General features: G+C 37.9%; 1 protein-coding gene across 2 annotated transcripts in view; it reads right to left on the bottom strand.

Moving 5' to 3' along the window:
- LOC128693630 (uncharacterized) overlaps positions 1-15,161 on the bottom strand; it is an 805,124-nt gene that overhangs the window by 279,879 nt on the left and 510,084 nt on the right. For both annotated transcript variants that reach the window (XM_070091191.1, XM_070091190.1), the window contains exon 8: positions 8,259-8,395. In XM_070091191.1, coding sequence (XP_069947292.1) covers positions 8,259-8,395 — 137 coding nt within the window. The remainder of the gene's footprint in view (positions 1-8,258; positions 8,396-15,161) is intronic.

Genomic DNA, 15,161 nt, shown 5'->3' on the forward strand with positions numbered 1-15,161 from the left:
TTCAGGGAAATCGGCAGGCCGGACTTGAGTCCTGGAGATGGGAAGTACAGTGCCTGCACTCTGAAGGAGGGGTGTTAATGTTGCAGTTTAAAAACTGTAGTGTAAAGCACCCTTCTGGCAAGGCAGTGATGGAGTGAATGATGGTGAAAGTTTTTCTTTTTCGGGCCACCCTGCCTTGGTGGGAATCGGCCAGTGTGATAATAAAAAAAAAAAAATATATATATATATATATATATATATATATATATATATATATATATATATATATATATATATATATGTATGTATTTATATATGTATTTATATATATATATATATATATATATATATATATATATATATATATATAATATATATATATATATATATATATATATATATATTTATATATATATATATATATATATATATATATAAGTCCATGATAAACAAATTGTGATGCTCATTTGTCTTTCGTATACATTTCAGTAGGACAAATTCTCGAGCTTGCTAATGTGAGATACCATGAAATAATTAGTGCATTCGGATGAAACTATTAAAATATAGCATAATCGGAAGAGTTGTAAATTACTATTATTGAGAACTGCTGAACGTATATGAGCTCTGAAACACTCGGTGTGAAAGACGATTAAGCTTTATTCAAGGAAGGAAAAGCAGCTTCATTTCTTTTGGTCATGAATCCCTCACCGGCACTCACTGTTTGGTGGATCAAGCAGTGGATAGGTGACGGAACCCAGGAAATGGATCATCGACATTCGTAAATATTTCAGGTGAATACAGCACACACTACCACGGACAATGTTCCTAGGTAATTTCCCGATTATTAAATTCACAAGAAAACCCTAACTTCGATTAGGTCATAACAGTGATATGAGGGAGGGAACAAAGGCATGTGGAGTGGGAGATAATAGGTAATAATAATAGGGTGTTTAAGACACTGCTGGGTACCATGAAATGAAGAAACTGTTCACTGGAAACCCACCTGAAGGAAAAAGGTCCTACAGTGACGTGAAAGCTTTCTAAAGAATACTCCCTGAGGACCACATCAAGAGAGAGAGAAAGAGAAAGAGGAGAGAGAGAGAGAGAGAGAGAGAGAGAGAGAGAGAGAGAGAGAGAGAGAGAGAGAGAGAGAGAGAGAGAGACAGACAGACAGACAGAGAGAGAGAGAGAGAGAGAGAGAGAGAGAGAGAGAGAGAGAGAGAGAGAGAGAGAGAGACAGAGACAGAGAGAGAGAGAGAGAGAGAGAGAGAGAGAGACAGACAGACAGACAGAGAGAGAGAGAGAGAGAGAGAGAGAGAGAGAGAGAGAGAGAGAGAGAGAGAGAGAGAGAGAGAGAGAGAGAGAGAGAGAGAGAGAGAGACAGAGAGAGAGAGAGAGAGAGAGAGAGAGAGAGAGAGAGAGAGAGAGAGAGAGAGAGAGAGAGAGAGAGAGACAGACAGACAGACAGACAGAGAGAGAGAGAGAGAGAGAGAGAGAGAGAGACAGACAGACAGACAGAGAGAGAGAGAGAGAGAGAGAGAGAGAGAGAGAGAGACAGACAGACAGACAGACAGAGAGAGAGAGAGAGAGAGAGAGAGAGAGAGAGAGAGAGAGAGAGAGAGAGAGAGAGAGAGAGAGAGAGAGAGAGAGAGACAGACAGACAGACAGACAGAGAGAGAGAGAGAGAGAGAGAGAGAGAGAGAGAGAGAGAGAGAGAGAGAGAGAGAGAGAATGTAGGTAACAGCTCTTAGCTTGCAAATAAAGTTACGACCCCTTAACCTAACCTTGTAAAATCCTGTGTAGGAAAGAGAGAGAGAGAGAGAGAGAGAGAGAGAGAGAGAGAGAGAGAGAGAGAGAGAGAGAGAGAGAGAGAGAGAGAGAGAACCATTCCATCAGGATATTGGTCGTGGCGGGATCACCTTTGGCTCTCAAATCCCAGGCCGCTGCAGCCAGCATCAGCACAAGGTGATTGGGCATCGAGAGGAAAAGAAGGAAGCAGCAGCCCACTCCCAACTCCAATTTTATTTTAATTCTTATTCGAAATGCCTTTTCTTGGTATATTTTGTATTTTGTGCGGAATACCTTAATGTTATTATATAAATGATTTATAAAACAGACATGTAGAAAAATGAGAAACTTGTGCAACACCAGGGTATCTTCATCGTGGAAATGACTCACCAACCAGTGGCTTCCTCAGTGCAATACAGAATGTAACGTTGGAAAATGTGATGGCGGAGTCTGAGGTAATCAGTCCCTCTGCCTAGTGATCTTTGATGGTCCTCAGATTCTAAAGTTTAGCAAGAATTCTAATTTCACAAAATGTATGAATGGTGTTGAAGTTTCTGAATGGTGCAATTATATGTCAGTTGTTTAGAACTTCTTGGGTAATCACAAAGCAGACAGTCATGAAGAACTGATGCAAAACATGCTGACAAACTTTAAGAATAGGGGCATGAAGGTACACTTTCTCCATAGCCACCTAGAAAGGATTCCACATAATTTTGATGAGGTCAGTGAGGAACAATGGGAGAGGTTCCAGCAAGATATGAAGGTGATGGAGGAAAGGTATCAAGGCAGATGGGAAACATAAGAACATAAGAAAGAAGGAACATTGCAACAGGCCTACTGACCCATGCGAAGAAGGTCCATGCCACCCCCGGCCTAAAACAATGAGCACCTAGTCAGGTCACTTCCACTTAATGAAGGAGCACGGCACCAGACCTGGTAGCCCATACTAGTCAGGTCTAACTCACACCCACCCACACCCACTCATGTATTTAATTCCAACCTATTTTTAAAACTACACAACGTCTTAGCGTCTATGACGGGACTCGGGAGTTTGTTCCACTCATTCACAACTCTATTACCAAACCAGTGCTTTCCTATATCCGTCCTGAATCTGAACTTTTCCAACTTGATGCCATTGCTGCGAGTCCTGTCTTGGCTGGATATTTCCAGCACGCTGTTTACATCCCCTTTATTTATTCATGTTTTCCATTTATACACCTAAACCATATCTCCCCTAATTCTACGCTTTTCTAGAGAGTGCAGATTCAGGGCCCTCAGTCTATCCTCATAGGGAAGATTTCTGATACATGGGATCAACTTCATCATCCTCCTCTGTACGTTTTCCAGTGCATTTATATCCATTCTGTAATACGGTGACCAGAACTGTGCAGCGTAATCTAAATGAGGCCTAACCAAGGATATATAGAGTGGAAGAACAACCTGAAGACTTCTATTATTTATACTTCTTGATATGAAGCCAAGGATTCTGTTAGCTTTAATGCGAACACTTATACACTGTTGTCTTGGTTTGAGATTACTACTAAACAGAACTCCTAAATCCTTTTCGCGATCAGTAGTATTAAGATCTACACTATTCAGTTTATAAGTGGCATGGTTATTGTCATGTCCAACATTTAGCACTTTGCATTTGTCTATATTAAACTGCATCTGCCACTTTTCCGACCATTGCATCAGTCTATTCAAATCATCCTGAAGTCCACTAATGTCCTCAATAGAATGAACTGGACGGCCTATTTTGATGTCATCAGCAAATTTGCTTATGTCGCTATTTATTCCCTCATCTATATCGTTTATGTAAATTGTGAACAGCAAGGCGCCCAACGCTGACCCCTGTGGAACACCACTTGTGACGTGCCCCCATTCTGATTTCTCCCAATTTATACAAACTCTTTGCTGCCTATTTGTCAACCACGCCTCTACCCAGGAAAAATTTATCCTATTCCGTGTGCTGTAAGTTTCCTCAAAAGTCTCTGATGTGGAACTCTATCGAAAGCCTTACTGAAGTCCATATACACAATATCATATTCATTACCATGATCTACCTCCTTAAACACCTTAGCGAAAAAAGTTAGTAAATTCGTAAGACAGGAACGCCCATTAGTAAAACCGTATTGAGATTCATTATCAATTTATGCCTATCAAGATGGCTACGATAGCAGACTGTTATTGGAGCCTCAAGCGGGATTGTGCTGATGTTCAACATAGAAGAAAATTGTACAAACAGTGTTATCATATGCAGCAAATAGTGGTATTTGAATTATCTTACTATGTTAATCTGTTATTATATAGAATGAAGGGCTTGTAATACTAGTATTACATGATTTGACTTTTGCAAGACTTAAAAAATATTTTCAAATCGATTTGTAAGTTAGCCACGCCTGAACAATATATTTTTCATATTTTTTATGTTTATTCAACGGAATACCAAGTTAATCAAAAAGTAGAGCCAGTCAAGCAAAACCGATGACATTCGGAATCAGTACCACAAACTTAAACTAGTTTCAACACATCACCTGGTCTCGACACGTCACCTGGCCAATTCAGATTTCCAGACGGCAATCAAATGATAACACTGGTCAACACTCATTTTCTGGTCAGTGATATTACACCTCCTGTGTTTGTATATAAAAGCAATTGTTTTGATGTCTGTTCTTCCAGTTTTCATTTGACTTTGGTCTCGATGTCCTGAAATCCCATATATTTTCTTTCTAAATTCTACCTCCATTTAGTTAATTTCTTATAAAGTACATTTGCTCAGTGTCTATAGAAAAAAAAATAAGTTATGTAGGATTGACAAATAAGTGCAAACCTCCTGAGTATATGGGAAAAAGCAGATAAAAAATGTCAAATATACTCGGCAAAATATATGGCGACTTTGAATGCAATCTGTCCTTCTAGGTCAGTTTTCAGTAAATATCTTGATAAATCCTGTTGAGGTTAGGTTATGTTAGGTTAGACTGCCGTCTATTAAAGGAAATTAACTTGTTATAACATAGCACAACGCTAATAGAGGCAGTAGTGCCTACATGAGTTTACTTTTAAGAGAAAGCGAGGAGAAAATAAGGATCCATCAGGGAAATTACAGTATCATTTTAATGTCAAAGTCACACAACCGACTGTCTTAGTCATAGTGGAAAACTTATCTTACTCAGGAGCATGCGATGCAGTACTGTTAGTGAAAGAATTATGGTGGGAAATAAAAGAGAAAAATTGCAGAGTAATAAAGTATACTATGAAAGAAGGGAGATTGTGTCGTTTCAGCATTGAGGCTTGAAAGTTAAGAATATGTATGTAAGGAAAAGGAAGGGTTTGCTGTATTTAGAAATACAAAAAAATAAAAACATACAATTTGCGCGGATATGGGAGCGACGATACTAGTACCGCAAATGTATATGATAAGCGGCAAGATGATGAAAGACGTACAGTGATATATTAGTCCTGGAGGAGAAACGTCACCAGATCAGAGCCAATGAAAAAGTATAGTAGCATAAAACAAATACGAAAGACTGAAATGAGAGATAGAATAAAACTGAGGAGGAAGGAAACAGTAGTAAAATGCTATTATTTCTGAGTTATGACATATATTAATGTCTCCTGAATGTAACTCCTCGAAAATTTCTACGGAAAGAACATTTATGTTAGATCACAGAGACACGGCGAAGACAGAAGGGAGAGAAGAAAGAAAGAAAAGGATATGAAGAGGAGTAAGATAATGTTGAATTATAGCCCAGACTCAACCATCTGGATGTACGTCCCACGGCTTTATGTCTATGACAAAGATATAAGATCTAGTCCCGTCGTCTGGTATGACAGCGGCTCAGACCTGGGAACTGATAACTGGAAATACGCTAAATTATGTCCGACTTCCCTTTATTTACAGTTACTTTTTTGGCTGATTTATCCTCCTTGGAAAGATTTCGGCGTGGTTATCTTTTGTACTTGAACATGCAGCTGATTTTACAATTAACGATGTACTGAAGAATATCTTTAGACGACTGAATATTTATCTCCAGTTTTGAGGTTAACTGTGATCTGTTGCAGTCACGATATTGTTTTTTTAACTCTTCAGTTTGCTCTTGCAATACAGTATATTCAGAAATACGTGTGGAAGACGGACTCGTCATGTTAAAAACATCGGTTAACTGGCCACTGAATCTTGCGCAGGAACACTGCCATCTAGACGATATACAATACTCATAAATACAAGAGCCTCCCCGATATACCATACAAGCTTGTATATAGCGAGACCTACCTCTCGACACTACATCACCCACGACCGCTGGCGGCCATGATTCATGACCTGAGGAGCTCCGGCAGAACTTGTAACTCAGCCAGGAGATAGAACAGCAAAACACAACAATATCTCATTGGAAATACGAAAGGCATTATCATTTATCTTCCCGTAGTGGGCACTCACTCTCTTGTCGTCGAAGGGGGCTCTTGCCTTCACTTTCTTGTAGCTGTGGGAGTTTTTTCTCTTTCATTTTCTTGCTGAGTGATGGTATCCCAGTTTCTTGTCGGTGAAGGAGGGCTTTCCTTAACTTTTTTTTTTGTGTCGCCAAGAGAAACTTTTGCTCCTTATTTTCAAATAGAGGCAGGATTTTATCCCCATTATCTTTTTAACGTAGAGCTATTCCACCAATTTCTTGTCGTTCACAGAGGATTTTTCTTCAGTTTCTTCTCGCTGACGGTGGAATGTTGTCTTCGATTTCTTGTATTTAACTAAGAACTTTCTCCTCAGTTTCATGTTAACAGAGAGTTTTTTCGTCATTTTCTTGACTGACGGAGGAGCTTTACCTTAGTTTCTATTTAATAGAAGGATACCCTTTAATTGCTGGTCGTAGACAGACCTTTTTCTCCTAAAATCCTGTCGTTGAAGAAGGGTTTTCTCCCAGTTTCCTGTCGTTGACGTAGTGTTTCCGTCAGTTTCTTCTCGGAGCTAATAAGTTGCTTACTCCCTTTTCTGTAGTAGATATGACTGACACTTTACTATCAAGTTTTTATGATGACTCGTTCCTTTGCCTCTAATGGTCATCAGCGTGACATGTTAATCCTCTATTGTTAGACTATGTAGTGAAAAGGATTAACCGTTCGGTCTCTTTCCTTTAGTCAAGCTGATGCGTTGTCCACTGATCCAACAACACTCATGCGTGAGGCTCACTACTGACCTACATTAACCATGTATGTGGAAAATCACTCACTCCACAGCATTCATGTGTAGGACCAATTACTCTCCCATATTCATGTGTGGGATCCAAGAGTGATCCTAATCACCTACGTGTGGGGACAATTGCTGATCCCTAATGCCTAGAAAGAATTCTTACTTAGTAATATTCTTAAAGCAAATCGGCTCCAATGGGTATTAGAGGCTCAATATTACGAATAAAATTTCAGAATTAAATGACTCTCTGATATACAGTACAAATAGAGAAATCATATAACTGCTTCTCGACAGCTTGAAGACAGAGGTGATTCTAATCTTAGAAATAATATGAGATGCACTTCAGGATCCCCCCCTTCGCCCCCCCATCAAAGGTCGACCACATGTTCCAAAAGGTTTTATTTTCCCTGGTAGAATAATCGTCGTAAGAGTTTCCTGCTTGCTCAATTATTAATGAAAATTAAGGAAATATTTATGAAATTTCTCGGAAGTTTCTCTGTAAATCAGTTGATATAAAAAAACATCAGTTAAAACCAGTGGGAGATGTTTTCAGAAGTACATCTATCTTAGGAGAGATTTACCTCAGATTCGAGAATCTCTTGCAAATATTGACAACCGAAAGAAATGGCTCATACTTTCTTAGAGAATGTAAAGCCTTTCATTTTATGATTTATGGGACAGATCAGATGTACACTATTTAATATAGCCACTGTATGCGAACTGAAATACATACGGGTTTTCAAGAGGATATGATAGAAAATGGGGGAAATGACGATTACATTTTACATTTGATAAAACAGTTGTTAGACGTTATAACATATATTGATACAAGGATGAATATATCAATAATAGCACATGTGACCTTGGCAGATATATCTCGAGCACAATCTGTGTGACGATTATGTTAGCGCTTTTGTTGAAGTATAGCCCGTTGCTTTAGCTCTAAAGAGGATGATATGAATGATTTTCTTTTATATTAGTATGTTGTTAGCAATATAAAATGATTTTTTAGTTTTTTCCATTCTCTTAACCTTAATTACTCGCAGACAGCAGTGATAAACAGAGCTTTTCCGTAATGAAAGGTTTTGAGGAAGGTAAGGTCACTGGGCGAATGTTGAGCTATTTCTGCCACGGATCGCTATGAGTGCCTCACGACAACATTATGTAGTTACTCTAAGAATTCGGGACAAGGAACACTCATCAGACAGCTGTAAATAACACTCCACACTCTCCAACCTCCCAAAACAATGAAAATGAGAAATCCAATCATGTCTAAAGAACACTCCCTTCACCTACATTTTTTACTTACCTTCTTGTCAGCGAGGTACCGTGTCTGGAAGAGGCCGGCGAACAGAGCAGCGATGTTGGCTGTATAGGAGGCCACGAAGATGACGCTGAAGGCTCCCCACACATTGATCAGCACCTTGTTTGGCCACGACTTGGGCGCTACACCACATAACCCAGGGAAGACATGGAAGTTAATTATTGTCTCTGGTTTTCTTTGTTATTTCTCCTAATAATATTTATCTAAATGTTTTTATTTTTTTGCCTATGTATTTTGGAAGTTGACACAAAGTAGTAGTAGTAGTAGTAGTAGTAGTAGTAGTAGTAGTAGTAGTAGTAGTAGTAGTAGTAGTAGTAGTAGTAGTAGCAATGATAATAATGATAAGTATGATCTTAAGTAACATTAATTTTGAAAGCAAATGAAAGAATTACAACACTGAAAACTGAAACATAAAAATTTGAGACTAAAATGATAAGAAAAGCATCAACAATAACATGGCATTACCAAAATTACTTCACTGAAACGTTTCGTACACACTGTGGGTTTTATCATGCCCCGAGAATAAGCGAAACAATCTTTTACGTATTTCACTTGCCTGCATTTTTCTCATATCTCTGTATCAATATCTCATGCCATTACGTAGCCACATCAAGCATTTTTTTTTACAAACCTATAGCTTAATGTTGAGTTTTATTGTGATTCATTGCCCAGCACTGAGCTTAATGTATAAGAGTTGATTTGATAGAAGTGGATCGTCGGCATTTTTGTCTTCCAGCCAGCCATTCTAACGACCATTTCCACCTAGTGTTGCTTTAGTCTCGTCAAACTACGCATGCTTAATATAGGGAACGTATGGAAGTCTAAATACAATTGGATATAAGAAATGTAAAGCAATGGATTGTAAGAACTTAAGAACATAAGAAAGAAGGAGCACTGTAGCAGGCCTACTGGCCCATGCGATGCAGATTCAATTCTCCCACCGGCTGAAGCCAATGCCGATATATATATATATATATATATATATATATATATATATATATATATATATATATATATATATATTTGTCACCCTGGGTGGCAAAGGTCACCCATGGTCATGTATGTCACTTAAATATTGATAGGAGTGATTTTGTTAACATCTTCTAAAAGAAGTGACCACTTTGGAAAAATGGTTATGTGGCTGATACGGTGCCAAGTGTGTGTGTCCCTAATCTTCCAAACGATCCTCTTAATGTGTAGTATAAGAGCATATTACCAGGCGTCTGTGCTTCAACGTTAGGAACTTCAAGATGAAAATATTAGCAAATTGGACATATTAAAATGAAAGATAAACTTTTAAATAAATGTAAACACTGATATTCAGAACAATATACCAGAGGTTCCATGGCATCCCAGGGTAGCATCTGCTGTCTTTTTAAAAATATCATCCATGCTAAAAATTTCAAAAGCTAAATAGCTAATAAAGTATATGATTTATTGAAAAATATTGATTATTATAATAAAAAGAAGCGTTAAACCTACAAGGGTCATACAGCGATGAAAAATCTTGAATAAACACAGGTGTTGTAGTTAATATTATGTGGCTCCTCCCCGTTATTGAAGACTGTGTTAAAATAACATTTCAAGCATTTTGAGTTGAAACTCAAGGTTAGTTTTCATACGCGACTCTGTACATTGTCCAGAAGTCAGAGATATAGCATTATAACGCAGACCATCCAGGAGAGTGGTGCATACTCATAGTAAAATGGGAACTGGGCTTCACATGGAGCTTGGTATTATTATACTTGCGAGACACACTAAATCCGAAAGGGTTATACAGTATGTGGGGAATGGGAGGTAATCAGGTTTCAAATAAATACAGAGAGAAAGAGTAGTTTCCATTTCTTGAATTAAAGAATCCTTTATTGGTATCAAGGTAGTTTTCTTACTGTCGACATATTACATTCAAGGGAGGGATTGCCAAACTCGTTGGGGTCATAGAACACCTGGGAGAAAAATAGACAATTAGGTTCGATTCAAGGAAAGAGAAGATTGGTCCATTTCTTTTGATCAAGAGCCCCTCATGGGCATCAATACACCTACTGGATCGGGGACTGCTATCAAAGATTTATGAACAGTGCTGTATTACTAAGCATTTTCGCGAACTTGATTACAAGGTTCAACATGCGTTTCTTTATAGTTAATACAAATTCAGATTTCACGACCAGAACAGCCACCTTCATCTTTGAACATTAAATATTTTCCCTTTCACAATCGCACAAATCACAGTTGGTATGTCATGGGATGGAGTGGAGAGTGCAGACTGTCCAAGAGCGTGATTCATACTAAAGGTAAGAACAAACCTTTCCTTTATATAAAGGTTTCCTGTCACAGATGTCAAGCACGTACGGTACCCAACCTGCTTGCAAGGTTTTATAGCCATTGTAGAGACGAATTCTATATTCAGATTTTTTTTTGCCATCGTGCTAAGTCTATTTCATTCATTTTCACATTAATAGCAAGTTTCGCGTTATGCTGTCTAGAGACAAAATTAAAATTCTATCTGTGTTGTCAATAACAAACTTGCAAGAATATTTTATATACAAAACCGATTGGTTTTCTACTGCTTTGAATATTCCGTTTCTAACATTACTAAATTTACTATATCATAACTATCTTGCATCTGTCGTGACTAGTTCACTTCCATGTAAAGCAAAGCAGACTATTCGGATTTTAATTTTCGCATTCTGTAATCCATGTCTATGTATTACTGATTATCTTCAACAGTGTTAGTGGTATGTGCCGACTTGGTTACAGTTTATTCAGTATTCCCTCCGTACCAGCCAAACTGGCAGTTAGGTCGAAGTAGTTGCACAGGAGCATTGGCTATTCTGATTTGCTGTTAGATTTATACGCCAACGAATTGGGCGAGAACTTGTCCCCGGCTGAATTGATGGTATGTTTCCACACGTGGCTGGAGGCAGACTCTCACTGAGGCAGGTCGAGTACACACACACTGGGCTGTCCTGTATGTGGAAAAAATGCCAATTGGAGCGATTGATTCTCTTTGCTGTATTGCTCGTTAATATTTTGCTGTTCAAATGCATTCTGCACATATTGCAAACATTGGTGGAGGTTATATGCGGATTCCAAAAAACTACTATTTGTAGCCTTTGCCTTTATTTGCTTGATTACTATTCTTTGTTTGGAAACTTGATTTAAAGCCAGGTGTACATTAGGCCTTTCTTTTGCACCTGTGTTCGTAATAATCAGCAGATCCAGATGAAAGGGAAAATATTTCCCCAATTTATAACGAAAGAGACGATGGGTTCTTAGGCGAGTGGCGCCCTACCCAGAGATGAGGACTCTACGCTTAGGAACCGAGCACTCAACCTTAACCTCCTCCTTTAGGTAAACCATCGTGGGGGGGGGAGGGGGACAGCAAACTTTAGTTAACCTGTAAACGCTTGATCCAGGTGGATATATCCGCAAGTTGGAAGGCGATGTACATCTTGAGGCCATAGGCAGCTAAATCGTTGTGTTTGCAAATGTGAGTGAAGTGATCAGCGTGGGCAGAATATTCCGAAGTTAGGTTATGTAGATTCTTTCTGTACCTCTCTCTCTCTCTCTCTCTCTCTCTCTCTCTCTCCTCAAGGGAGGTTCCTTGATGCTGGTGAGGGGTTCTTGATCTAAGGCATTGAATCTGTGCTCCAGTTCCTTGAATTAAGTCTGAATGCCTTCCATAAACAGGCGCTGCATAATCCCTACGGGTTTAGTGCTCCACCATAATAATAATAATAATAATAATAATAATAATAATAATAATAATAATAATAATAATAATAATAATACTCTTTCTTCTCTCACTTCCCCTTACACATCATTCCTCAGAGATCTGATCAACACAGGAGCTATACAAAGCCATAATTCTCCTTTTATTATTACTAGAAAAGGCAAGCAATCAGTCTTTCTGTTGGTAATTTATCAAGAAGGATATTAACAGACTGTTATAAAGTCTTTGTGTGATACTGCCTCAAGGTTTTAGTAGGACACAGCCTCAAGGTCTTTGTGGGACACTGCCACAGGGTCTTGATAGAACACTCCCTCAGGGAGGGAATAATTTAATGGATGCCCTGCATGAGCGAGGGTTATGGAGCGTGAAATGCCATGATTTGTAAACATATTTTTCTACTAGAAGTTTGGGAGTCTGGAAAGGATGAGAAAGGAGAGGGAAGGAAAAGTAGGGAGGGAATGGAGGAATAAAAGAGGGATAACAGGAAGGAAGATGGGAAAGGCGATGGTTGGAGGAAGGCAAAGGAAGAAAAGGTTAAGTGACAGAACAGGAGAGAGAGAGAGAGAGAGAGAGAGAGAGAGAGAGAGAGAGAGAGAGAGAGAGAGAGAGAGAGAGAGAGAGAGAGAGAGAGAGAGAGAGAGAGAGAGGCCCTAAAGGTGCGAGTATTGTTGAAAGGTGGAAGAGATGACGGGATAGTAATGCAGGAAGAACAGAAAAGTTCAGAACATTGAACATAGCGAGGTACCGAACACTGAACATAGAGTTACCGACCTCAAACACGGAACACATCATGATTACGACGTTCAAATACATAGGAACATGAAATATTAAAAACTTGTAGTGAACAAAATCCTTCATTATAAAACAGTAATCTAAAGTAAACAAACTCAGTCTCCAGTAAACGAAAATAAATCAAGAAATCAAGCAAAATGAAAAGAAAAAAATTCATCTCGTAGTAAACAAAAGTCACCATTAAGTAAACAAAAGTGTGTCTGTTGAAGATAAAGTGTGTAGAGGAATGTGCCTTGACCTGAAGGCATGTAACTTTGCGACAGGTCATCGGCTCTGCCACCAAAATATTTCCTTCATTACAGAATGTTCGAATTCTTGTGCTGGGGAAAATTTGAAAAGCTTGGCACTTCATGTTAATGAGGAAATTTCGTGTTTTTTCCCCTTCCCCTCTCCCCAGTGCATTGTTTTATTCTGGGTTGAATTGAGGTTCGTCGTTGCGTAATACTAGAGTGTGATTACTACTGGATTCTATATTCATCTGCGTCTCTATGTTACAGAGTTTCCCTACACGTCCATTTGGCCGTGTCCGTTTATCTGCCATCCTCTGTCTCTCCCTTTTATCGATTATCATTTACTACATTTAAATCACACTTCCATACCCTCATCCGGCTCTTTCTTATTCTTATCAATCCTGATTTAGATTTGTTTTCCTCTTCCTCCTCTTTTCCCTTCTCCGTTAGTAACTCCCTCTCCATGTCTGGCAATATTCCTAATTTAAACGTACTTTACCATTACATATTTTATGCACAATATATCTTAAGAGTGGCAGGTAATTTAACACTTGTCACGCCAGGAAGAAGGCAAGGCGAGGTAAAAGGGATCACACTATCATGCTCTTATGAAACAGCTTCACAATCCCCTCGATAATACTTTTATAAGTCTAAGTATATTGTTGCTATTTTTATTATTATTGCTATTATTGTTATTATTGCTATTATTATAATTATTGCTATTATTATTATTACTATTATTAATATTATTATTGTTACTGTTATACTGTTATTATTTATTTGTATATGTTATTATTCACAGGGAAGCGCTAAACGCGTACGGTTCATAAAGCTCTTGAGGAATGGGCTGTAATCAGAGTTGATAAGAGGAAGGGGAGGGGTAGCTGTAATTACTTTGATCAATAACCCTTCACCACAGGGATATCGAGAATGTTTTACGAGTATTGGTAAATTCTTGATGAAGGACTCCAGGTGAAACGTTTGGGTTAAATCCGTAGTGAAACTTGATAAACTCTGAAACTGCTCGACAGCTCACTGAACTCCATTAATCAGTTGTAAATAGCTTAGTTTAGTATTCTGTTTAGTATTTGGTAACTATCACTGCAGATTCCAGTGACACAGCAGATAAACCACCAGTACTGCTTGCTCTCCTGACACCACTCCGTAACCCCCGTCAGTCTCTTATACAGACACAGGTATAAAGCAGTAGAATTTTTACCTAATATCAGCGACTCACCAAGATATTTCCTATTTAGCGTTACACACACACACACACACACACACACACACACACACACACACACACACACACACACAGCTGTTTATTTTAGTTATTTGTTAGTTATCTTTTATTCTCCTGATTGTTGGTAGACTTGTAACACTACATAGCTCCTGACCACGTACAAAAGTGCGAAAAATCTTGAGCTAAAGATTTCGATCACCATTTAGCTTGTTATGCATATATATATACAGTTGAATCTTGAAGAACACGGACGGTAGGGGCGCCGACCCCCCGCATTGTAAAAAATCCGCATATAACTTTTAACTTCCCAAAAACATTAATAATAGCCTACTGTTGAACGGAAGTCTTACTGATAACATAAACGGTCGATTAACACACATTTTGTATTTTACACGTATTATATACTGTATTATACAATAATGTACGCTACAATAAAGAAAATATTATTAATCAAATCATAAGGAAGAGAAAATACATTTACAGTATTGTACTGTGTTATCGATACCATAAGTTTACGTCGTATGATTACAAGATGAATCGTCTGTCAGTACCTACATCAATGTTGTCTTATATGATACAAAACACTGTAGATGTTACAAGTATTACTAACACTAGACATCAAAAATTAAAAGACAATTTGAAATATAAATTCATATTTGTATATGATTTTATATTTAATCTTTACGTTTGTTAAGATTCAGTTTATCTACATTTCACTCGACTGCGAATGGAACATGTACGATTTATAATAATAATAATAATAATAATAATAATAATAATAATAATAATAATAATAATAATAATAATAATAATAATAATAATGATAATAATAATAATAATAATAATAATAATAATAATAATGATAATAATAATAATAATAATAATAATAA

This window comes from Cherax quadricarinatus, chromosome 34 (assembly GCF_038502225.1).
Source record: "Cherax quadricarinatus isolate ZL_2023a chromosome 34, ASM3850222v1, whole genome shotgun sequence".
Classification (NCBI taxonomy): Eukaryota; Metazoa; Arthropoda; class Malacostraca; order Decapoda; family Parastacidae; genus Cherax; species Cherax quadricarinatus.